Source organism: Molossus molossus, unplaced genomic scaffold (assembly GCF_014108415.1).
Source record: "Molossus molossus isolate mMolMol1 unplaced genomic scaffold, mMolMol1.p scaffold_m16_p_5, whole genome shotgun sequence".
In the NCBI taxonomy this organism is placed as follows: Eukaryota; Metazoa; Chordata; class Mammalia; order Chiroptera; family Molossidae; genus Molossus; species Molossus molossus.
Window position 1 is genome coordinate 12,356,247 of NW_023425388.1, and position 26,295 is coordinate 12,382,541.

Sequence of the window (26,295 nt, forward strand, 5' to 3'; positions counted from 1 at the left end):
AATTCCTAACAGATAGAGTGGGGGAAAACTGGGGTGGAAGTTAGGATCATTGGTTCCCCAGTTTAGCTTCACTCAAGAGGAATATGGACAGCCTCACTAGCTACTTCCAGGGCCATCTGGGACTCTTGGATCAGGCCCTCGGGCAGCACACCCCATCCAGGTGACTGCAATGCCTAGGGCTCCCTGCTCTGTCACTGCAGGATGCGAAATGAGCACTGGAGTACAAGGTGGGCTTTGGGTCACCAGGTGAACACTGAGTCACCAAGTAAGCGCTGGGGTATTAAGTGGGCACTGGGCCACTAGGGAAGCACTAGGGTACAAGGTGGGGTAGGGTCTCCTTTCCCAGACTGGAATCTCGCAGCTGCACTTCCTCCTAGGACAGGACACCTGCATCACTGTTGCCCTGAAAGCAGTTCTGAAAAGTAGGGGTGACAGTCTTTCTCAGAGCTTCCTTCAGGAGCCCTCACAGTCCCCAAGTGCTGCTGTCTGAGGACCTATCTTGACCTGTAACTAACTTTCATATGGCTTCACACTGGGGAGGAGGAGCTCTCCCATATTATCCCTGCTCTGTGGCCCCTCCTGTTCTGGCTTCTGTATCTCCTGTCACTATTACCATAATGATTTCTTGACAGTCCTGTCCTGTTTATCTAGCTTTTCTTTTTATCCTCATCCGAGGACATTTTTCTATTTTTTGTTCAGATAGAGTGGGGGGGTGGGGGGAGAGAGAGAGAGCGAGAGAGACATCGACGTGAAAGGGACACATCGAGTGGCTGCCACCCGCATGACCCACCAGGGCTGGGGACAAACTTCAGCCGAGATACGTGCCCTTACGGGAACTGAACCCGGGTCTCTCTGGACCGCAGTTCCGACACTCTCACCGCTGAGCCAAACCGGCCAGGGTTCCTGTTTATCTGTCTTTGTAGGATAGCACACTGCATACAGCTTAGTAGTTGCCAAGGAAATACTTGTTGAATTAACAAAGTTATTAATTACCAGTTACCTTCAAGGCAGATTTCAATCTGCTTCTTGCATTTATGTGTTCCTGGAGGAAGGAGGTGGGCAAGAGTAGCCAGCACAGGCTCAGGCCCTGGCCTTTGATGCCAGGCTCCTGTGCCTCATTGGGGCTGGCAGTGCCATGCAGGTAGGCTATGCCACATCAGGGCAGGCTGTGTGGCTTCACTGAACTTCCTAGGAGCGGCCTTCAGCAAGCATTCTCAGGTGTGTTCCCCTTACAAATGCCTGCCTGGCAGCAGAATTTTCCTGTGCGATGACTGGGTGTTTGGAATCACATGCACCTCCTGCCACCTCCTAAATATAGTTTCAGCTGTTTCACAGAATTATCCATTGAAGCTGACTTCTTAAATCTATCAAGAGTTTTAAGTGAAATTTAAATGAATGTGTTTTACACACATGAAAAGAATCTATACATGTGATGATTATAAAGTTCATATGTCAGATCACCCTTATGTATTTGCTTCCTGAATGTACCTTCCTAGGTCTGCTTCATCTCTGGAGACAGGCTGGTGGTGGAGTGGGAGGAGGTGGAGTATGGGCAGGAATGCTCTGAGGGGCTAAGCGGCCAGCTCCTGAGAGCTGCCAGGGACAGCAATACAGATACCTTTGGTTTCCTTTGACTGGGGAAGAATCATAAAGTCACATAAAGCCTGGGGAATCTTTAGAAATTGTAAAGGCTTTCTTCTCCACCTGTCCTGATGCTTTGTTTACAAAGACATGCCCAGATTGGAGCATGGGAATCTGAGCACCTGGGTCCCTGTGGACCTAGTTAGAGGGGCCCCTCTAGCCACAGACTGGCTTTCAGAAGAGCCAAAGAGCAGGAAATCTGGTCGTTATCACAGGCAGACTCAGCACTCCCAACTAACAGTATGGAAGTACGGGCATGTCATCTGCTCACTCCAGTGTCACATCAACCCCTCCCTTAATTTCCAGTGCCCTACAGCCATCTTTTCTCTCTCTCCTTCCAAACACAACTCTTGGAAAGGAGTTACAGAGTTACAGTGATGTTGAGAGACCTGGCTCTCTCTTTAACTTGCATTGTGATATTGAACAGTTCATACCTTAGTTTCTCCACATGTGCTTGTGGCAGTACTCTGAAATAGCTACAAATAATGTGTTGCTTTAAGGCCTTCTTGGCCTTGGGCATAGGCATGAGAAGAACATTTAAGTACATGGAGATTTCATCTAGACACGGGATTACAATCTCACAAAACCCACCTCTATCCCTACTAATTCTCTCCAACCTGGCATTAGAGGACACATCTTTGAAAACCAGGGGAAGCCCTTACAAGTAAATGTAGCACCTGATCGCTATTGCTGCCCTTCCTGAGAGTTGAGACCAGCTTCCACCAGTGGATGCCCCGGCTCTGGAAATGCTCAACATAGGAAAACAGGTGGTTTCAGATTTGAATCATCTCATTATAGATCAAACTGAATTGAGTAGGACCCCCGTTTCTGCCATTGCATTGCAGCCATGTGCCAGCCCACGGGATTGGAAAGAGCAGCAGGCTTGAAGAGGCGGCTGAATTGTCAGGTCTTCATCTTGGCTTGTGACAGTGCTGATGTGCTTGCTGACTCTGGAAGACTGGGTCTGAGCCAAGCACTGCTGAGAACTTGCTCTGTGACCCATAGAGAAAGAGCCCTTGTCAAAGTCACCAGTAGCCTGCCCTCTCCCAATTTGGTGTTCACTTCCTTAACCTAGACTCAAAATGAGGACAATTGTACAACTGAACGGGGGGACACCAGTGTTGAAATCGTTATTATAACTAAACAAATGGAGATATGGAAGATAGCAAAAAAGGACCCAAAACAATTCCTAGAGGTGATCATTGCAGTGTCTGAGATAAAAAGTATACAGTGGAACTTTGGTTCTCGAACTTAATTTGTTCTGAAAGTCTGTTCCAAAAGCAACTTGTCCGAAAACCAAATCATTTTTTCCCTTTAGAAATAATGTAAATTGAATTAATTTGTTCCAAACCCCCAAGTGATTCTGTTTTAACCTATTTTATATATAGTACCTGTCTAATGTACTGTTTAATCTATAAATAAAACACTTCTTTTTTTTTTTTTATCTTCACCCGAGGACATTTTTTTTCCCATTTTTTTGTTCAGATAGCGTGGGAGGGAGAGAGAGGAAGAGAGAGAGAGAAACATCCACGTGAAAGGGACACATCAAGTGGCTGCCACCCACACGACCAACCAGGGCCGGGGACAAACTGCAACCGAGGTACATGCCCTTAGCAGAAACCGAACCCGGGTCTCTCTGGACCGCAGGCTGACATTCCAACCTCTGAGCCAAACCGGCCAGGGCAATAAAACACTTCTTAAATGTATCGAAACACCCCCTACTAGCCTTAAAGGAATTATTTTCAGAGGTGACTTTCAGGAGCTCAGCATGCAGCATCTTCCCTTTTCACAAATTATTGCCTCCTTTTCACAAATTATTGCCTCCAAAATGCTATCACCTGGTAACTGCTTTTTGTTTATCCATCAACAACAGTTTTTTTCCTCTTCAATTGCCTGTGATTATTGTTTCTTTCAACCTTTAGCAACATTAGCACTCTTGATGGCCTCTCTGTGTTTTAAAAGTGTGCTAATGTCCATACCAACAAAAGCATTCTCTCCTTTGTTGCCAGAGAGCTGCTTTTGTCATGCTGGGGTATCAGCACAAAAGGGTTGTTAGGTTGAAAACCGAAATTTGGTTCAACAACTGAGACATTTTTTAAGTGAACAACTTGATCAAGAACCAAATTGTTTGAGATGGGAGACATTGGAGAACCGAGGTTTGACTGTACAGGACGGGAGGAACCACAGATTGGGCATCACAGAGTAAAGGTTAAAGACAGAAGTAGAACCTATCAAATTTGACACGAGAAAAAAGGCAGGAAAAATGAACAGAACACCGGTGAGTTGTGGCACAACTTCAAGTAGCCAATATATGTGTATTTGAAGAATTTGAGAGGGAGTAGCAGGGGCAGAAAATATATTTGAAAAAACAATGGCCACAATTTTCCAAATTTGATGAAAACTGTAAGGCCACAGATCCCAGAAGCTCAAGGGAGCCCCAAGCACAAATAATCATGGAAAACTATAACAAGGCTCATCATAATTAAATTGTTAAAAGCCTGTGATTAAGAGAACCTTTTTGCTAGGGAAAAAGACACATAACATGTAGAGGTGCAGAGGTGAGACTGTGGATCCAGTCTCTCTGGGAACAAGATGAGTGAGGAGGTGAGGACAGCATCTCTTCAGCACTGAAAGAAAAACACCGTCAAACCTAGAATTTTCTGCCAGGTAAATGGCCTTTAAAACCGAAGATATAATAAAAATACTTCAGATACACAAAAGTTGAGAGAATTCATTACCAACAGACTTGCACTACCAAAAACATTAAGGAAAATTCTTCAAGTAGAATAAAAGTGATAGCAGGTGCGCATCTGAATCCATACTGAGGAGTGAAGAATGGTTAAGAATGAGACATTTTCTTGTTATCTAAATCCCTTTAAAAGAGCATTGACCTTTTTTTTTTAATCCTCACCCGAGGACATTTTTTGCATTTATCTTCAGATAGATCAGAGAGAGAGAGAGAGAGAGAGAGAGAGAGAGAGAGAGAGAGAGAGAGAAACATCAATGTGAGAGAGACACATCGACTGGTTGCCACCCACACAACCCCAGCCAGCTCCAGGGACAAACTGCAACCGAGGTATGTGCCCTTAGCAGGGTCTCTCTGGTCCATGGGCTGACGCTCTAACCACTGAGCCAAATCGGCCAGGGCAAGAGCATTGACCTTTTAAATTAAAAATAGTAAGGTACTGTAGGGCTTATCACATAGCTAGAACTTAAGTGTGTGACAGTAACAGTGCAGGCAAGAGCAAAAGTGGAAGCAGACTGCTGTGAGGTTCTTGTACTCCATGAAAAGTAGCCAAGACCACTGGACTTTGTCCTGTAATAAGTTAAACCCTAAAGCAACCACTGTGATAACAAAACAAAGAGTTGTAACTAATAAATAGACACAAGAAGTAAAGTGACATCATAAAATGCCTACATTTAATCCAAAAGATGGCAGAGGAAAAAAACACAATAGAAATGGGGAACAAAGAACAGATGGTAAAAATAGAAAACAAATAGAATGATCAGTTTAAACTCAGCCATATCAGCAACCACTAAAAATAATCTAAATGGCCCATTAAGAGGCAGATTGTCAGATTAGATAAAAAGGAAAGCAAGTCTAAGTGTATGCTGCCTACAAGAAGCTCACTTAAATACACAGACACAAAGAAGTTGAAAACAAAAGACAAAAGAAAATCGACCATGCAAACGGTAACCAAAAGAAAGCTGGTGCAGCTATGTTAATAACACAAAGTAAATTTCCAAGCCAAGAATACTACCAGAGATAAAAATGATCTTTCAAAATGATAAAGGAATTAGTGCATCAACAGAACAGACAATGCCAAACATTATGATGCTAATGACAGAGCGGACAGATCCACAATTACAGCAGAGATTTCAACACACCCCTCTCTCAGTTGATAGAACAAACAGGCAGAAAATCATAAGACCATGGCAAACTTGGACAGTATTGCCATCCAACTGCTCTAATTGATATAACTTTCCACCCTTAGCACAAGAACACATTTACAAAGATGGACCACACTCTGACCCATAAGTGAGTCTCCATACATTTGAACTATCTCAAGGATTATAAAATATGTTCTTTAACCATAATGGAATTAAATTAGAGATCAACAAAAGAAAGATATCCCGAAAAGCTCCAAACAGTTGAAAACTCAATAACACTTCCAAATATTTCATGAATCAGAAAAGGAATCAAAAGGGAAATACGAAAGTATTTTGAAATGAGTGAATGAAAAACACAAATATTAAACTTGTGGAATGCAACTGAAGTCATATGTAGAGAGAAATTTATAGAACAACAGGCAAGAAGTAAGGTTTTTAAATTAATGCCATCAGCTTCTTAAGGAACTGGGAAGGTTTTTAAATTTATTCCATCAGCTTCTTAAGAAACTGGGAAAAAAGATGAATATGTTAAAACCTGCATCCATGTGTCAGGATTTTGCTAATGAATGAAATGGGGGCAGAGAAGGGAAGTGCTGCATGTGTGTGGCTGTGTGCGTGTGTGCGTGCGTGCGTGCGTGCGTGCGTGCGTGTGTGTGTGTAGTGTTCAGGCCTGAGCAGTTGGATGGCAGGAGTGCTGAGACAGACAACTGGGGAGCCTGGACAGTTGCACATGTGAAATGTGGGTATCTGTTAGAAATTGTGGTGGTGTGGGAGTCGGGTGTGGGAGTGTTCAGGGCTAAGGCATATCTATAGATGGTGTCAGCACAAAGCAGTGTTTAAACCACAGACTTGGGATGGGGTTCCTCCGATGGGTGAGTGCAAATGGACAAGAAGGGGAGGGCTCCTCCCAGGCTGTATAGGGGGACCAGGCTTGCTTCTTTTCCTCCCATTAAATGAATTAAAAAGATATGAAATCACCAGCACTAAAGAGAAGGAGGGATCCTCGCTGGTGAAAGAAATCTGCCAATTTGTGGAACATCCATCTGACTTTTTTGGGTGACTGTGACCGCAGAAGTCCATTTGCTTCCCTTTGTTTCCCCCACTTGCTCCTGTGTGTTCCCAGGTAGCAGTGGCCCCTGAGGTGGAAGCAAGGCCTGGCCACTCTTGGGACTGCCTGGAATGAACAGGTGTCATGGGGCCTGGCAGGACAGCCAGAGGATGACTCTGTGCCCCCTGAGAGGCCCATAATTCTGGGGAAGCCACTTGCTGGCTGGCTCTGCTTGCCAGTTGGCACAAGGTGGGTTCTTCTGGGTAAAGGGTACTGAGTCACAGATGACACTAACCACTACCCTGGATTGCTTCTTGTTCCCACCAGTCTGCAGAGAGCACTGTGACATGCACTCTTGGTGTGTGAAGAAGGAAGGTGCTGGCCTATGCAGCAGCAGCTCACTGGCCTGTGTGACTGATAGCAGTTGACAGCCCAGAGCCTGCAGCACCCACTGACCTACTTTCTCCACCATGGGCTGGAAACATTTACATAACAGATGGCCGCAGGGCCCTGCTGTTCCCCAGACATAGGAGCAAGTGTTTCTAATTAAAAAGAAGGTGGGTGCCCCTGCCTGGCACAACGAGATCCAGTTTATGGGTGCTGGGAACTCAGCCTGCCCCATACTGGAGTCGAAAGGGCCTGCTGCAGGGCCCCTTGGTAGGAAGGAGTGCTTTTATCTAATGCCACATCAGTCACTGGAACTAGAGCCTTGTCTCCTTTCTGAGGTCTTTTCTCCTGACTGTTCATATGTACTGCACTGTTCACCAGAACTCTCTGGGTGATAGAATGCTCTCTGTCTCGCCCTGGCCGGTTTGGCTCAGCGGTTAGAGCGTCGGCCTGCGGTACAGAGAATGCTCTCTGTCTGCTCCTCCATATGCAGCCGGCAGCCACACGAGTCTGTTTGCTTAACACTTAAGTGTGGCTAGTGAATTTTATGTTAAATATAAATAACCATTTGTGGTTAGTGGCTACTATACTGGACAGTGAGGATAGAGGACATTCATATGGAAGGATGATTTTTAAAATTCTTTTGCTATGTATTATATGATTTTCATGTTAAAACTTTTGCTATTTTAATGTTCTAATTATTCATAATTAGAATAGTTGGAGTGTGTTGAACTTGCCTGTAAATATATTTTTTAATGTGACTGCTTATTAATACAGAAATGGAATTAGTAGCTGTCATTTTACCTATGCCCATGACTGCCCTTTGCAAGTGTCCCCTACACGTCACATAGGTGATAGGACGTACACTGATTCTGTGCTTTATTTTTGTATTTTCATTATAGCGTATTTTTTAGCAGACTTTTTTTTTTTATTCTCACCCGAGGACTTTTTTTTTTTCATTTATCTTCAGATAGAGCGAGAGGGAGACGGGGGAAGAGAGAGAGAGAAACATCGATATGAGAGAGAGAGCCAGGGCCAAAAATATTTTGATGAGGAAAAAACAATTTTTTTGCCTAATAAAAAACCTGTAAGTTTAAAGGAAAAGCTTGCTTCTTTAACCTGTAGTCTCTCCTGCGTGGACAGAGCCTCTCATCTTTACAAGTTACATCACAGAGCCAATGTCCAGACAGCCTGTGGGTGCATGCAAGTTTCACAGGGCTTTTGTTCCTGCAGGATTTGGGCAGCCATGCAGGCAATGTGACATTGTCATTAGTGAAGGGATCGAATGTGGCATAGTGAGTGAGGAACTCTCACAGAAACAGCCCTTGATTCCTCTCAGGGCTTCCAAAGCCTCATCCTTCATTGTCTTGGCACACTCTCAGTTATGCACCTGGGCAGGTGGCAGCTCCTAGAGGCCTGTCATGCTGTCCTGCAGGGTCAGCCCAGGGCCCCTCCTGGGCCTCTCGTGGAATGCCTGGGCCCAGACCTGCGCCATGGGTCATGTGAAATTTTTCCTCAGCCAGCCCTTCCTTCCCTTTCTGTCCAACAAAGACATTCTTTGGTCAGATCCCTATGGTCCCTGTACCCTGCTCCTTTGAAGGCCACCCATGCCCACATTTCCCCTTGTTAATGTGAGACCCCCATGATGTGTCTGCACCCACATGCTCCCTAACCCATGCACCTTGCAGTGTCCCTGTACACACCCCCGGCACCCCCACACCCTGTCATGTTCCTGTGTACCCAGGCAGGTGGCTTTCCAGCTTCCCCCTCAATTTGTGCACTGCACATACAGGAGCCCAGAGACTGCCTGCTTAAACTCCTAGAAAAGCTACACCGATACCACTCACTCATGAACCCTGCCCTCAGAGTGAAGTAACACCTCCCAGCCCTAGAGTCTGGGTGTGGTGCACCCCAGCCCCGCTCCAATATCTGGCTGTGCATGCCTGGTTCTCCTAGACCTCTCTCTGCCTGATCTGAGTCCCCACTGTTCACTCCAGCCCTCACCTGACCTTGCTTCAAATTCTTGCTGATACCTGTCTCGTGAGGCTGCTCTGTGAGGGTCACCTACCTGCCTTCAGAATGCAGCCCAGAGAAGGACCCAGATCTTCCCAGAGAAGGGGCTGAGGCCAGGACCCTGCAGACCTGGGTGGAGGGCTCAGGTCACTGCTTGGACACCGTTCTCCATCCTTCACCCATTCAGGCTAAGTCCCAAGGGCCTGAGCACCACTACATGGCCTGGAGGCACCTTGTGCCCCTCCCTCCAGTCCTGGAGGCTCACTGCCTGCAATCACTCCTTGCCTGTAACTCACAAAGTAGAGCCTTCACTTTGCCTGGTGGGCTAAGCACTGAGCCAGCCATCTTCAGAAAGTATACTGCAAACGGACCAATGATAGGGGGGTGTAAAGCATTTTCTGAAAACTTATAAAGGGGGATATTCAGCTATTTGGCAGTTTAGTTGATAGGGACGAAATCCACTTAGAAGTGAGGATTATCAAGGAATCTCAACTTTAGATGTCAAGGGCACACCAATACCTGAACTTTCCTGACTTTTTAAGGGTAAAGGGAGTCGCAGCAGGAGGCCAGGGATCCTGGCACCAATGTGAAGGGAATGGGCAGAACTAACCTCACAGCAGAAGTAACCTCACAGCAGAGCAGGCACTCGCTGGATGCACACAAGGGCCCCAGGGCTTACAGGGTGACCCTGCTTCCCCTCCAGCAGCTAAGAGAGCTGTTCCTTTTTACAGAGGAGGAAACTGAGGCCAGAGGGCTTGATGACCTGCATTTGTCACACATTTACTTGAGCAGTGGAGCTGGCTCTATCCCCGGAGGGCTTTCCTGAGGCCCATCCTCCCACTGCCTTGTACCCCATGCCCCAGTAGGTCATTCCACTGATGCCCCAGGAAGCCTTTTCTTGAAACTCTGCCTCTCACCAGCAGCCTGTTCCTCCTCCAGAGGCAGGACATCCCCCAGCGCATTGGCCATTGATGTTCTCAGTTAGCAGCAGCTGTGCCTTCTCTTTCCAGGTGACACCATCTGGGCCCCATCTGTCCTTCCTCACGGCACCCTTGGCACCTTAAGCCACCACCCCCAGCCGCATTTTGGGAGAAGGATGGAGTCCAAGGTCTCAGAAGGTGGCCTGAATGTGACCCTGACAATCCGCCTACTCATGCATGGAAAGGTACAGAAGCGCAAGCCCTGCCTTTGTCACTCTTCTCAGAAGGCATCAGACCAGCTGGGAGGAAGGAGGTCCAACCCCCACCCCGATGGCTAGGGCCTTTGTTTTGTATTATGCTTTTTAAAATTCTAGGTAATCTCAGACTTACAGAACAGGAGAAGTCCAGCCTAAAGTACATTTGACTCCTGGAACCATTCAAAACTAATAAGTTGCCAAGCTGATGCCCTATTGCCGAGTACCTTAGTGTGTATTTCCTATGTGCATGGGCGTTCTCCTCCATCACTACCTGCACCATCAAGTCAGGATAGTGATGCTGATCTGTTCTGGCTACCTGACCACAGACTCCATTCATGGTCCTTATCATCCCAACACTGCCTTTTCTAATAGGGCACTCCGAGGTGGCCTCTCACTCCATGTTTTTATCATGTCTCCAGCCTCTTTCAACCTGGAGGACTTGCCCTGGTCGTTCTTGGCCTTTCACCTTTGAACATTTCTGTCCAGCTCTTTTGTAGAATGTCCCTCACATTGGCTTTTTCTCATGTTTCCTCACTGTTTGCAGGAAAGTCACAGAAGCTTTCCTATCAGGTGGCCCAGATTTCAGTGTCCCATTACCAATCACCTAGTTAGAGAGATACCTGCCAGGTGTCTCTGCCTAGAGCTGCTTTTCTTCCACTGTTACATAGATGCTATGTAAATACCCCATTAGTCAGCCGGATTTCAGTTGCACTTGTTCTTCCACTTGTTAATGTCTGGATGAACTCAGGGTTTGTTGTTTTATTCAAATTATTCCCCATTCTGTCATTATTTATTTTTATTTGTAAATCTTCACCCAAGGATATTTTTAAAATTTATCTTTAGATAGAGTGGAGGGGAGGGAGGGAAGGAGGGGGAGAGAGAGAGAGAAACATTGACATGAGAGAGACACATCAACTGGTCGCCTCCTGCATGACCCCAACCAGGGCCGGGGATGAACCGCAACCGAGGTACGTGCCCTTGGCCAGAATCGAACCCATGATTCTTTGATCCGCATGCCGATGCTTTAACCACTGAGCCAAACCAGTGAAGGCTGTCATTATTTATTTTAATGCTCAAATTGTTCATCATTTGGCCAATGGGGGCCCCTCCAGGCTGGCTTTTACATCCCTTTGATGGGGCCCATCATTTTTACAGCACTGCCTGGTTTCTGGCTCAAAATGCTGCTCATGACTTATCTTGTGCTTTCCCTGCCACAGTCCTGGAATCAGTCATTTCTCCAAAGAATTCTAACTTCTTTTTTTTTTTTTTGGTACGTGCCCCTAGGGGGAACCAAACCCGGGACTCTCTGGTCCGCAGGCCGACGCTCCAACCACTGAGCCAAACTGGCCAGGGCAGAATTCTAACTTCTTTGAGGGGAGTATTTGAGGCCCAGATCAGGGCACGTGGGGTGATCATCACCCCTTGGTCTGTTGTGGGTTCCAGACAGAGCTGGGAAACGTACATATGTGCCTATGTATGTATGTGTACATGTGTGAATGTTGTATTATCACATACATATACACATTTGCTTATTTATTTACATATTGCTTTCTCTAGATTGGTTCCCAGCAGTTCATATTCCCAATTCCAATCCAATGGCACAGGGTCCAACCTAGCTCCTCCACTGTCCCATGTTTGTGCTGTGAGAAGCCTGCCTCTTAGGCTGGCAAAGGCTCTGGCCTCATGCCTGTGGCTTTGCCCACCCTAGATTTCCAGGAGGGGGTTACTCACACTGAGAGCATCCCTTTCTGTGATAAAGAAATGACCACCACTCTACCTGAACAAAAAATGGAAAAATGTCCTCGGGTGAGGATAAAAAAAAAAAAAAAAAAAAAAGAAATGACCACCAGTGTTCCCTTCCCTTGGCTGGGGGTGGCATTTGGTCAAAGGTGTGGAAACTGGGTGTGTACCACGGCAGGCAGACTGTGGAGTCAACTATATAGCCTCCACCTCCAGCTGCAGCCCCCATAACAAGCACCAAACCCTGCCCATGGGAGGTGAGGTCCCTGACCCACCACCAGAGGGGTCACTACTTTGTGCCCAGTTGCTCTTTGCTGCCCCAGTTCCTACTATACATCCCCTCCCCATGGCCTAGTGGAAACATAATTGCTGAGGACTTTGTTGTGATAAGAACAATTTTTATTTTGAAACATGTTGTTGTCTGCAGTTAGAAGTGGGCTGGATCTGCCTCCATGAGATGCACGGTAGCACCATGTGGGTCTGCCCCAGGCAGGGAGGTACTATGATGAGCAGGCCTGGCCGGGACCACATATCCAAACTGTCACAGGCTCCAGGCCTTAGAACTGTAGTGATGAGTTCAAGGGTGTCTTTGAATGTTCTAACTTTTTATTTATTTAAAAAAAAATTTTTTTTTAATTGATTTTTAGAAAGAGAGACAGGGAGAGGGAGGGAGAGATAGAAACATCGAAGAGAGAGAAGATTGATTGGCTGCCTCCTACATGCCCCCAACTGGGGATTGGGCCCACAACCAGGGCATGTGCCCTGATCGGGAATCAATCAGCGACCTCTTGGTGCATGGATCGACGCTCAATCACTGATCCACACTGGCTGAACTGTTCTATCTTTTTAGAAAGTTGAGTATCAAAGGCAGTGCTAACTTTTCTTTATATCACAAAATCAAGGGAGATTTTATTTTTCATCTATTTCTTACAGGGTTTCCTTGAATCCTTAAGTGCAAAGGTGTGTCTCCCGACCTGTTTAGCTGGAAAGCAGCTGGCCATTCTCCTTTGCTTGGCTGTCTGTCAGTCAGAAGCAGGACCAGAGTCAGCGATGGTCAGATAGGAGCAGAGGGACCCTCCAGGCCTACAAGCCCTCTCATGACCATCTAAATGTCTTTTTCTCACTCATAACAGTGTCTGTCACAAGGGCTTTTTTCTTTCTGCTATATGATGTCAGCTGTCTGTGGTTTTTCCTACAGGAAGTTGGGAGCATCATCGGGAAGGTAATTATTAAGCAAACTGTCTCTGTTGGGGTTTCTGTGCTTGGGCAGGGGAGGTGGGGGGGGGGCACAGGAGGCAGCATCTCCATGCATTGAGGATCCCAGGGGAATCCCAAGACTCTCACTCTCAAGTCCAACCACTATGAGGATGGTCTGAGAGAATCCTGTTCACTGGCTCCCAGCTGGTCACTCAGCAGCCCCGCCTCCCGCCCCCCACCTCCCTCCTCCCTAGTAGCCAGACCTTCCTCCTGGGTGTGAGAGCACAGTAAGAATTCCTTTACTTCCATTTTTTAGAGCAGTCACCTACCTCTGTGCATGATTGTGAGTATCATTGCATTTTCATTTCAGAATGAAAATTCCCAGGGAAAAGTCAGAGTCAATGTGGAGCCCATGCCTGTAGGAGAGGTCACAGTTGAGGCACCGCCCTCCTGTTGGTCCCATTTTGACCACCTCAGGGTCCCTGGTATCCCAAGTGGTCCCTATGCAGTGGGGATACCTCCAGTGTTTAAAGTCCAGCTCTTTCCATATGTGCCTCAGGGGATCTCCCCACCCTCACCCCCATGGGCCTGGTCCCGCTTTGCCTGTGAGGAAATTGTGACCTGGGTGTATTCCTGTCTCCACTCCATGGAGTAAGTGTCCTGGCCAAGTGTGGTGCCCAGTTAGGTCTCCGGGTCTTAGTCCATCTGCCCTGATAACCATGTGTCCCTTGGTGAGCTCCTGGGTTTCCTCCTCTATGGGTTTACATGTCAGGTATACTGAGGGCTCAGTGAGTCATGATGTGTGTCAGGCACTAGACAGCACCTGGTAGGGAGCCCTGCCTTCTGAGGAACTGCTGCCTGCTCGCCTCGGGGCACTGGGGTGCAGGGAGCTACTGGCACCTCATGCTGTTGCATCAAACCTTCTGTTTGCCTATAGTGGACCTCTGAGTGACCCTTCTTCCTGTTGTCTAAATCTTTATTCCAGAAAGGAGAAACTGTGAAAAAGATGCGCGAAGAGGTAAGATTGCGTGCACCAGCTGCGTCCTGTCTGTGATGGGCTGGAGGAGGGGCACACAGCAGCATGGAGTCCCCCCCCCCATCAACACCCCCCCCCCATCAACACCCCCCCCCCCCCCAGCAGTTCCTGTAGAAGCTGCTGTGGGCACAATGCATCCTTACCGTCACTTGGGTCTTTTCTCTAATTAAAATCTCACCACAGAGGACAGTACTGGGAAGAATTTTACTGTTTTGTGCCAAACTTTGCCCACCAGGGGCCAACTGGTGGATATGTTTGCATCAGTTTTTGTTGGGGAAGAAGCCAACTCATCACTGGCCCTGCGGCTTTAATCCAGTTTCTGGGGTTTGCTCAACTTCCTTCTAGAGTGGTGCCCGGATCAACATCTCGGAGGGAAACTGCCCAGAAAGAATTGTGACCATCACAGGTCCGACTGATGCCATCTTCAAGGCCTTTGCTATGATCGCCTATAAGTTTGAGGAGGTAAGATGTACCCACTCAGGATAGGCGATGCACAGGGCTGGTCCCAGCCAGTTCTTAGGTACCTCTTCCCCTGTGTCTAGACAAGGTCATGGCCCAGCCCACTCAGCTCGTCTCTTCCTTTGCCTCCTAGGACTCTCCCTGCTCTGGTCCACCTGGTAGTGGGCCAGTGTCTTCCTTGTCAGGTCAGCAGGTGCTCATGCCCATCTCACTGACATGTCCTCAGGCCCTGGCCAGCACGTCTGGCCTCAGCCCTCTCCATAGCAGCTGGCCAACCCCATGGACAGATAAAGGGACACAGATGAAGGAGTGAATCCCCTGTGGGCACATGTGAATGCCTGTGCATTTGTGTCAGTGAGTCACATCTTAAAGTTTTTATGTGTTTTTAATTATTTTGAAATTGCCAAAAATTATTTAGAGATACATTTCATGTTTTTATTCAGAGGGTGATCAAGCTGGAGAATACATTTTTCTGTCACAAATGTGTCACCCTGTCTGTCCAAAGCCCCCATGCTCTGCCAGGCCCTAAGGACAAATGTCAGACCTTGAGTCCAGGCGCCCTCCCATCTGCACCCTGCCCTGTCCATAGCAACACATGGCCACTCTGACACATGTCTCTGTGGGTCCCCTTCTGTCCATCCCACTACTCTCTCCTTGTTCTTCTGAGCCTGACTTGGCCTTCAAGTCTCTGTAATCAGTCCAGCCTGGCTGCTGTGCCCTCTCTCTTTACACTTGGCCATTTTCCAGGGTGTGTGCTCCTTCATCTAGTGCATGCATCTCTACACTGGTCCTCTTCCTCGTGGACTGAGAGCTTCTTAGAGAAGGGCCCTCTCCACTGGTGTCTCTGGCCTATGCTCCCTGCCCCCTGGCAGTCAAGGGCTCGGAGCACAGCCTCACATCTGCACTCTTGGTGTTCACACACGGGCTGTCAGCCAACATGCACACCTTCCTCCATCCCCAGGACATCATCAACTCCATGAGCAACAGCCCTGCCACCAGCAAGCCCCCGGTGACGCTGAGGTTGGTGGTCCCTGCCAGCCAGTGTGGCTCTCTGATTGGCAAAGGCGGCTCCAAGATCAAGGAGATCAGGGAGGTAACAGGACCCTTCCTAGCCCGGTGGGTGCTGAGCCACTGGGTGGGTAAGAAGGCATGTGCAGAGGTGCTGGGCACTGCAAGGAGGAGTATATGCCTTGACCAGGGATAGGCAGTGGCCTCCTGGGACAGAGCAAATTATAGTACTCTGCCCCAGTCATGTGGCTGTGGGGCATGGAGGCCCCACACACGGGGCTTCTGGTCTCTGCCCCCATTTTACTGGAAGAACGGGAGCCAGCCCAGCTGGGATGGTGTTGGCAGGAGCTGTGGACTCTATAGTCACTTGTTCATTCATTTCAAGGAAAGCCTGATCCTTCCCTCTCAGAAGGAGAGCGGCCACCTAGTCTTCATTTCTTTAACAGAAGAGGCCACAGAGTTTAGGCCCATCTAGAATCCATCTTTCTCTGTGACCTAAAACTCCACAGCGGAGTTATAACTACACATATTTGAAAAAATATCTCCCTTTCCATCTTCGTCTCCTGAAAATGCCTGTCCACCACTTAAAACACCTCCTAGGCAGCGATGCTCTCCCCCACACCAGCTTTGTGCTGGGAAACAGGAGGCTGAGACAGATGAGACCTGCCCACAGGGGCTCCCCAAAGGCATATGCAGAGGGCCTGGATTCCCAGGTCAGCCAGCATGGAGGGGGCGACATGGGGGTAATGTCAGGGTGGCCTCTCAATGCGCTGTGCCCTGGGCATACCCTCGAGAGAATCCAGGAAGTGCTACTACAGCACTCACTGCCTCCTCCTCTCTCTGCCATGCCCCTTTCAACATCTGGTTTCTCCAGTCCACAGGTGCCCAGGTCCAGGTGGCTGGGGATATGTTGCCCAACTCCACAGAGCGGGCAGTGACCATCTCAGGGACTCCCGATGCCATCATCCAGTGTGTCAAGCAGATCTGTGTGGTCATGCTGGAGGTACAATCTCTGCATCTGTGCTCGTGACTGGCCTGCCCTTGGTCCATGCTGGCTGTGGCTTCTTAGTGTCAGCGGTGGAAAAGGCTTTGGTGCCTCAGGGGCCTTGAGGATTCACAAGGTCAGGGCTCTGTGGGAGCTGGGTGTCAGAAATGTGACCCAGGTCCCTGATCCAGGCCCAAGGCCACCTGAGTGAAAGCCATGCTGGGCACCATGAGAGGGACAGTGCTGGTGCCTGCCCCCTTTAGGGCAGGTCTGTCATCATCTTCACTGGGATATCAGGGGAGAGAACACGTGGGGAGGCACATGTCCCTCCCTTTATTTCTAGAACTGGATGAAGAGCTATTAGTCCATGATGTGAGGGTCCTTTAGTAGAGGATTGGGCCTTAAACACAGTGCAAGTCTGCATTGAAGATATGTCTGCTCTGGAGATGAGTCTGCACTGGAGACGTTTCTGCACTGGAGAGGATTCTGTGTCTGTGCTGGAAAGGGGTCTGGGTCTGCATCAGAGATGGGATTGTACTGAAAATGGGGACTGGAGGTGGAAAGGCTGCTGGCTGTGGGCAAGACTCTCACTTTGGGCCAGCTGAAGGCATCTGAGCCCCACCAATGTACAAGGGGCAGGTCTTAGGAAAAGCACATGAAAATGCCCGAATTGTAAAGACAGAAAAGTAAACAAAAGGATTAAAAGCCAAAGGAGGAGCAAAGAAGGTATAGCTGAGCAAGACAAAGCCTTTCTTGAAATTGTTGGAAAAAACCTGAGATTTACATTACAACTAATACCCAAAATGCAACAGAGTCATTGAGGCAATCAATAGTTATCTGTCTTTCTTTAAGCTAAAATGACATCATCCTGTCACAAATGAAAGGTTCCGACAGTTGTGCTGGTGGCCAAGTTCCCTGGTCCCTCCTCTGCTCCCATGCTCATGGTCCCTGGGCCTGAGGATCTGCTCGAGTGACCGCCACAGCAATCATGGGAACTGAAGCCTCGCTGGCAGCTCTGGGTTTATCTCTCTTTTTTACTTGGCTGGATGTTAAAGCCCATGTCCAACTCTTTAAAATATTTGTATAGTTTTATTTTCTTGAAGTGTGATGTTTTGTGAAGTCAAAAATATGTTTCTAAATGTTCTGAATTTTCCCAACCACTGGTTGTAGTGACAACTACAACCTGGCCATGTTTCCTTTAGTCCCCAGCCGCTGGGGCTCCGGAGGGGCCACATGGCCAGTGTTGACAGGCCTGGAACTCTGAGTGCAGCAGTGGGCACCTCAGGATGACAAAGTGATATGAACACTTCCAGTATTGACACAGCCGCCCACGTCCCTGATCAATGGTTAGAACAGAACTCGTGGTCTCCTCAGAACTCCTCCCAAGTGGCATCGTTTGTACCACGTTTGTGGTCAGGCAGCCCCCAGAAGCAGGCATTACCCTCATTGACTATGGAGCACTGGTACCCCCTTGGGCCATGGTTGGAACTGCCCTGTCTCTTTCCCAATGGCTGGGGGCTATGTGGACAGTGAATGGTGAAGTACTTGTGGCAAATATGAATGATAAACATTGGACTGAGGTAACGCCTTGTTCTTGTTGGTATCTTGAAGTTCTCAGAAGTCGGGAGCAGTGTCCTACCTGGGGAGGAAGCTTCATCACTCCTGGAAACAGTTGGGTCTGTTTCTAAGTGAAGAATAACTGAACAAATAGAGCAGAAGACCAGAGGATTTCCAGGCTTGGCTACGGGGTGGGCCTCACACCCTTAAAATCACCACCGAGAGGGTTGCCCGTCAGTGTGGGCGAGTTGGGTGGAGACCTGTGGAGAACCACACACAGCTGCACCTTTCCCAGGGTGGAACGAGACAGTGGGCTGTACTCAGAGGGCCTCTCCTCCATCAGAGGAAGTTGGGAATCAGGAATCCCAAGCCAGAATCCGCATTATGGCCTGGAAGAGCTCACAGTGTCGGAATTGCAGATGTTGCCATTGGTGAGGTCAGAACACCATGGAGCAGGGGTGTTGGACTGAGTAATGGCGTGAGTAGCACGATGCTCAGCTCAGGGATGGGAGCAGCAGCCACACTGAGTCCTCTGCTTGAAGCAGTGAAAACGGCCATTCCTTCAGTCATAACTGCAGAAATACTGAACTCTAGACACCAGCCGGGGTCAGTTCACAGGCCCTCTCAGCACCCCTCCCACTTCATGGTGAGGTCATACAGCATGACCAGGGTCACACATGACCAAAGTCGAACAGTACAGCCAAGGTCACACAGCATGACGAAGGAGGGTCACACAATCTGCTCAAGCTCATGATGTGGCCTAGGCTGTAGAGTTGAAGCTGCTACCCACTCTACTGTCCCCACATGGCTCTGTCTTGGGTGGTGGCACTCTGATGTCACACCAACTGGCCAGGTTGTAGCCTGGGCCTGTATGGGCCATGGCCTCCAGAACTCCCAGCCAGAGACAGGCTTTCCTGGCCCCACTCCCTCTGCCTCTGGCTAGTGGTACCACTGATTCAGAATTCCCAACTCAATCACCAGGCCTGGCCTGTGGCCCCTGCAACCAGGTAAGACTGCCCACCAGAAGGACAAGGAAGGCTTGGCTTTATTAGAATCTGGCAGACTTCTGGTATTTGAGAATATCATTCACCAGAAGATAAGAATCCTATATTTTTGGACACAGAATAATCAAAGGAAATTATACCAGACCTCATCGTGACTGTGGAATATTTTGTTTGGACTCTAAGCCTTTTTTTTTTAATGGTTCCTTTCTTAAATAGTGAAATTGAATGTTTCTAACTTTGCTGTGATGATGTCAATTGGACATCACTACAGGCCAAGCAAAGCCTTTGGGGCACTGGGCCTGTAGTGCTCATGGTAGAGCTACGCACAGACTCTTCTTCTCGAGGATCCAAAAGAAAGGGAGAGTTTTTCTCTCAGGACAACCCTGGGCTAACACACATGTGGAGCAATAGTACCCAGGCCTGGAAGAAGCTCTCTGGCTGTCTGTGCAGCATGGGGGGGTCCCATAGGCAAGGACAGGGTCAAGTCTTTCCTTCTTACCCCATTCTCAGACTCATACTCCTCACCATTCTGCTGGAGTGATTGGCACCATGTGGGGCGATTAGGGTCGTAGTCAAGAGGAGGAGGATGGTGACCTGGAAGAACCTGGGGTGGTGAGGGCATGGTTTTGGACAGGTGCCCAGCCACCCCGGGCATCCTCCTACCCCTCTGGCACTGCAGGCCTGGGGACTGGGGCAGGTTGGGTACAGTGGTGGGCGGGCTAAGGAAGGAAACCTCCCCATCCTCACAATTGTCATGCTGCAAGATTGTCTAACGTTCTCTCTTCCTCTCCTGTCCCTTTTCCTAGTCCCCACCGAAAGGTGCCACCATTCCCTACCGCCCAAAGCCCGCCTCCACCCCTGTCATTTTTGCAGGTGGTCAGGTAAGAGCCGACCCGCTCGCGGCCTCCACTGCCAACCTCAGCCTTTTACTGCAGCCCCCGCCGCTGCCCGTTAGTGCACTCAGGTTTTCTCCCTTCTCACGTGCACGTCTCCCACCCCTTGAGTGCTGGACACAGAGCTCTCCCGGTCCACTGCCAGGCACCAGCAGTGGACAGTGGGGTAGACATGGGCTGCCATGTGAGAAAGGTTGGGCTGGGTGGTATCCAGCAGAAAGAAAGGGCGGGTACCCTGTGGAGTCTGGGCCGCAGAAACATCTCCCTGACCTGGCACAGGAAGACCCTGGTTCCATGCTCACACCAGTTCTGCCTGGGCTGCACCTGCTCAAGTCTAGTTCTCAGGTGTCTTTAAAAAGCTTAGATAGGAGGGTAAGGAACATTATACAAGTAACTTTTATGAATCCTGGTTAAAACAACTAGGACTGTAAAAGGTAGGGTCTCATTTTCCCCTGAAACACATGTTCCCAACTTCGATTACAGCATGCTGGGAACGTCCACTACACACCTGTTGTTTTGGCTGGAGCCACTGCCCTCCTTGCTCTCCTACCAGGAAGGGCCAGGGTTCACAGAGATATTGTATGCAAGGCCAGCAGTTAACTTGGTAGGGTCTAGAGAGAGTTAAGTAGAGGGAGCTGTGCCCAGAGGCATCTGAGCAGGAGCAGGTGTGTTCCGCTCACCTCAGGATCGCTCAGCCACAGTAGATGATGGATTTGAAAACACCTGGCCAGTGGTGCCTGGAGGAGCTCTGCGTCCAGTCAGTAGTGACATGTGTCTTTGTTCGAGGGAGAGTTAAGACAGACTTACCACAGAGGATCTAGGTCAGGGGAGAACGTTCATGACATTCTACTTTATCATTAAAAAAGAAAGAGGTAAATAATAAATTCCTCCATGTTTTTCTTTACTAGGTAAAGGAATCTTATCTGATTTTCAAGATTGACTCATATGTTAGGTGCAGGACAAGGCCTCTGTTTCTACATCTTTTATAGCATTTGAGGGACACAGCAGCTCCCACTTGTTTCCCCCCGTTTCCCCGTCCAGATACTGCAGGCCCCACAGATGTCCACATTTGAGGCATCTCTCTCTTCCCCAGCCCAATTCACTCTGTCTCCCAATGTCACTGACCTTTGCCAGGAACCTTCACACTCGTACATCCTCCTACAACAGTCCCAGGCTGGAAAGGGAGGTCCAGAGGCCAGGACCTGAGAACCTCTCCTCACCAACCTTGAGGAGTGGGGTGAGGGAGTCAGAGCAGATCTTGTTCAGGAATCTGTTTTCTTCCTCCCCCACAGTTGCAGTTAGCTAGCTGGTTAGTTACCTGGGTGGTCTTGACCCTTAGGTGGGAACAAACCCATGATCATACCACTCAGTGAAGTGCGGGACTTAATCAAAAGGGAAGCACATTAATATTAACACAAACGGGGGCCAGGAAACCCTGGCTGGGGTAGGCTGTGTTCAGTACCCTACCATTCATCTCATTTTCCGATCTATAAAGCAAGGGCAGTAGGTGCACCTCTCAGTCACCACCATCATCAGCATCTGTCCCAAGGCTGTCGCCAAGCTATCAGCATCTTAACTCGGTACCTGTGCCCTTAGAACAGTCTGGTCCAGCCAGTGGCTAGTCCTGGTCATCTGTGGGGGTACGAAGTCACATGAGAGTTACCAATACAATGCAGGTAATGAGGCGGAGGAGCCACAGTACAGACTCCAAAATGAGGGTGTAAATGAGACCTAATGCAGCAAGGGGTCTCCTCCAAATTCAGACTCCACACTGCCCACATAGGACATACTACAAACCTGGACTTTAGAGATGTGTGGCCTGAGAAACTCACCCTGACTTACCTGTGTGAAGACACCCCTCCCTGAGGGTGGCCTGCCTTTGGTCATGACACAGCCCTGGAGGTCTCGGGGGCAGAGGAGTGCACACTTGCCTGGTAGGCACTCTGCTACAGAGCGGAGTGGCACTTCAGCTGATTATAGATGATACAAGTTTCATCTCAACCCAACATTTGATCTGTCTGTCTGCCTCTACCTTTCTTTAGAGGAGACGGTCAGCTGCACACACAGTTTAAACAGAGCTGAAGACCACAGCTTCTAAATGAAGGGAAGATGAGTCAGAAACTTAAGATATTGGAGCAAAGACCTGCCCTGTTGGGATACATTTGCAGTTCCACTCAGATATGCAGGGTTGCAGTGCAGCAAGCTTTGTGGGGGCAGCATTGATTGGTAACACATTAGACCATGGACTGGTTGCACCTCCAAAAACCCTGAAAGTGAGGTGTGGACACAGCTCTTGTGGACTCATAACACAAGCACAAGCAGTGGTCCACTGTCTTTCCCCCAAGACATTTGCTCTATCTGATAAGATTCCTTTACTTCCTGTGAAGTTCCAGACTGGGGCCTCTCCTCCCATGGTCCCTGTCCAATAGATAGCTGGTCTTTAACTCCGGGCTGGGCTGTTTATGATGAAAACTTAGCAGATGCAAAACCTGCCATTTGGTAGAACCTTGGAAACCACCCTCGGTTTGGGATCCATGGAAGTGACTCTTGAATGGGCTTGAGGTTTCCCTCCCAGATTCACAGGAACCCATGTCGGTGAACATCAGGTGTGCACTTAGGACATGACATGGGGGAGCCCCATGGCTGGGTTCTAGAAGCCATGTCCCTCCACACCTGAGTCATCCCATGCCTGCAAGTTCGAGTGTGGCTGGCCTGGGACTGGTGTGCACATTCCATGTCACCAAGGCCTGATGGCAAGTCTTTGGTCTTTACTCTCCCTTGTTTCTGTGTGGTTTGTTTTTGGCCACGAGTTTCTGGAAGTTTGTTTTTTGGCCATGAGTTTCTTAGTTGATGGACTGTTGAGGCAGGTGGGGTGGGCGGGGACTCTGCCTGTCAGTGGGGTTTGTGTAGGGATGGGTGGGAGAGGCTGTGGGGCCCTATACTTGCTGTGGCTAGTCCCAGTCACTGTTTCAAAGGCCAGTGAAACTATGAAACCAAATGAGGGCTCAGGACCCACCCTGGCCCCCCTGGGAGTTATGCCATGAGTGTGTTACTCCCCAAGTCAGAACAGCCACCCCATCTTCAGAGGCTAGAAGATGAACTGATCAATCTGATGACTGATTTGGGTACATTTCTTACTTAATCTGGCTTTTGCAAAATTGGTTTTGGATCATCTTTTAAAGGTTTCTTGTTTTGTTTGGTTTTCTTGGAGTAAATATTTCCTAAAAGTGTTTACTCATATGATTGATTACATTTTCAATAGGTTAATGATTAGTAAACAACAACAGGGGTCAGATCATTCTTAGATATTTTCTTTTAAGAAACTGGGGGTTTGGGAGTCAGAAGTATTCAGGGATGAGTCATTTCCCTCCCTCCCGGCTAACTTGGCTTCCTGCAGGCCTCTAGGAAGTGGGGTGCAACTCCCTGTCTCATGTGTGTGATTGTAGCTCCAGCCAGCAAGGGGCGCTGTCGAGGCTTGACTCCAGGTCTCTCCCCTGATGTCCTACAGGATTGGGGCAGGTGGAGGTGTGCTCTGGAAGAAGGACAGCTGTAACCAGAAGGCTTGGGGCAGGTTCACGTGAAAGTCCCACCCAGGAGAAAGCCTGTTCTGCAGGGGAGATCTGCTATTTCCTAAGCTGACATTGTTTCTCTCTCTAGGCCTACACGATCCAGGGACAGTATGCCATCCCGCACCCAGATGTGAGTTTTCACTTTGTTTCCCTTCCCTCTTCTTCTTGTTACCATTTACTACCTGCATGCTGCTGTGAACTGCTACAATATTAATATTACGCAATAATATTAATGCCATTCTCTCAATGTTCCTGACCTCTGTTGTATCCATATGACCTTAAATAACCTTTAACCTCTTAGCACTAATTCTACTCATGTGGAGGACTTGGCCTGATGTCAAATTGTTTTGATTGTTGCTGCAGTGGGGGCTTTTTTCCATACACGGGGTCTTGGGCGGGCAGTGACTGCAGGACTGTCTTGTCCCGGGTGCCCACCCCACACCCCACGGGCAGGAATAGCAGTGTCTTATAAGCACCTAAGAAATTAGGTGGCATACTATCTGAAGCAGGTCTGAGATGTGTCAGAAAGAGTAGTAGAACATCCAGGGAGGCTACACTCTCCCATTTTGAAGCCCTAGTTGAAACAGGGTCTACATGTGTATGAAGCCTAATGGTGACAGGCCTTGGTTTCATTCTTGAGTTAACATCAGTGCTGGAGATCAGAGACATCCCGAATGCACTTTGGGTTGTAGCATCCTGGACTCCTGTAGCCTGGTAGTTGAGGGAACTACATGCTGTTCTCAGGGCGAGATACGGAGTAGCAATGGAGAGCAAAGGGCTTTCTCTTGGATTTGGATACTGCAGATAAAGAGGGAGACACTAGCTGGTGCCAGGAAAAATGGGGTGTGGAAGGAGAGAAGAGAGAGGAAACAAGAAAAAAGGAGCCAAGGCAGACCATCGGTTTTCCTGCTTTGGGCAGGTGGAGGAAACCTGCAGCCAGTTTTGAGAAGCCTTTTTCTTCTCTGTACTGTCCTGCACATTTGCAGAGCTTCAGTTCCTCTGGCTCTGTTTCTGGCAGGGAGGTGCCATCAGGCCGGCGAGCCTGCGCTGGGGTCTTCTGCAAACCCTTCACTTTGAATTGGGCAGGTGAGGATTTTTAAGAAGTAACTAACACTAAGTATTTGAGATACAGAGATCAGTTCACTACCACTGAAGGAAATTTTCTATTGGGTAAAAAAGAGATACTAATGGTTTTTCTTCTTAAAAAAAGAACTCTTATTAATCAGCACATATAGGAATTATATGATAGAGGACGAGGTGAAGAGAAGTCCCTCCACACCGTCACACCCCCAAGGCTATTTTTAATGGTTCCTGGTTTTAACCCTGTGGTGAGGACAGTGAAACTCTAAATCAGTGGTGGGCACACCTGCCTTTCCACACTGGGAAGCCATCTGCCTCCTGCCCAGACATGCTGTTAGGGCTCCACTTGTTAAATAGGAGCTGAGCAAGGGGCACAGCTCTCCTTCATCAGGTGGTTGGTGGGGGTCACTCCAGTTCCCCCACCTGTCCGCCCACGTCCACTACTGCAGATGCCCACTGCCATTTCAGCCTTCCCCTTGAGGACACGTGCTGATACCTGGCCCTGCCAGTGATTTTTCCGTATACCCCATTCTCTTTTATTTGGGTTGCTCTTCACGTTTCTATGAATTTATTTTAATCAGATCTCAGTGGTGGGTGGGTGGGTGAGGGGGTGAAGATGTGGACCTTCTCAGTCATCTTGAAAGAAACATCAGAAGTTTTTTTTTAAAAAGTTGATGTCTCACCCTGACCGGTTTGGCTCAGCGGTTAGAGTGTCGGCCTGCGGTCTAGAGAGACCCGGGCTCGGTTCCCGCTAAGGGCACGTACCTCGGTTGTAGTTTGTCCTCAACCCTATTTGGGTCGTGCGGGAGGCAGCCATTCGATGTGTCCCTTTCATATCAATGTTTCTCTCTCTCTCTCTCTCTTTCTCTCCCTTTCTCCCTCCCTCTTTCCCTCCCTCCCTCCCTCCCTCCCTCTCTATCTGAACAAAAAATGGAAAAATATCCTCGGGTGAGGATAAAAAAAAAAAAACAGTTGATATCTCATATTTCCAGGAGGTCAGTGGCATTGCCCATGAAAATCAGAGTAGGGGAACCCAGTGAGACCCCAGCAGCTGGTTGGAGCCACCCTGTATCCCAGGAGCCTTTCTGACTCCAAATGGGTGATACCTGTCCTGCATTGTCTTAGCCCACAGCCTACGGGACTGAGGGTGGTAGATATTAGCACCTAAGAGAGGGCTGGCCAGGCCCCATGTGCAGGAGTGCCATGCAGGGAGAGGGTGTGTGGGGGGGCCCAAGTGGGGTCGGTGACACTGCAATGGGCAGGTTCAACAGCCTCTAATGGAATGCTTGTAATGGGGACAGGAGATCAGAATGTAGCCAAGAGGCCTGGTTTCTAGGGTGGCACAGCCTTCATTTAACCCGGAGCAGGGTGGCTTTGTGCCCTAAGAAATGCGTGTGTATGCAGCAACAGGTTTGAAGACCTGGCTTTTTTACCTTTTTACAGCTGGAGAACTCAACAGTAGTCTGGCCCTTAGTGAAAAGCATCAAGGTCAGTGCTCAGATGCAGAAGCCCACTGTTGAAAGGCCTATGGTCTCACAACCACTGCCTTCCTAGTTCAGGCTCTGAGCTGACAGAGAAATGTCTCTGGTCTAAAATGTTCATTTGTGGGC

The 26,295-nt window shown here is 48.7% G+C and overlaps 1 protein-coding gene across 18 annotated transcripts in view; it reads left to right on the top strand.

Moving 5' to 3' along the window:
- The window catches only part of PCBP3 (poly(rC) binding protein 3), a 275,338-nt gene that overhangs the window by 230,100 nt on the left and 18,943 nt on the right, over nt 1-26,295 (top strand). For 12 of the 18 annotated variants that reach the window (XM_036242989.1, XM_036242987.1, XM_036242988.1 and 9 more), the window contains 8 exons: nt 9,991-10,145; nt 13,096-13,119; nt 14,080-14,112; nt 14,476-14,592; nt 15,551-15,682; nt 16,472-16,600; nt 19,950-20,093; nt 23,694-23,735. In XM_036242989.1, the coding sequence (XP_036098882.1) occupies nt 9,991-10,145; nt 13,096-13,119; nt 14,080-14,112; nt 14,476-14,592; nt 15,551-15,682; nt 16,472-16,600; nt 19,950-20,093; nt 23,694-23,735 (776 nt within the window). The remainder of the gene's footprint in view (nt 1-9,990; nt 10,146-13,095; nt 13,120-14,079; nt 14,113-14,475; nt 14,593-15,550; nt 15,683-16,471; nt 16,601-19,949; nt 20,094-23,693; nt 23,736-26,295) is intronic. The other 6 variants (XM_036242996.1, XM_036242999.1, XM_036242997.1 and 3 more) reach the window with 2 other exon arrangements.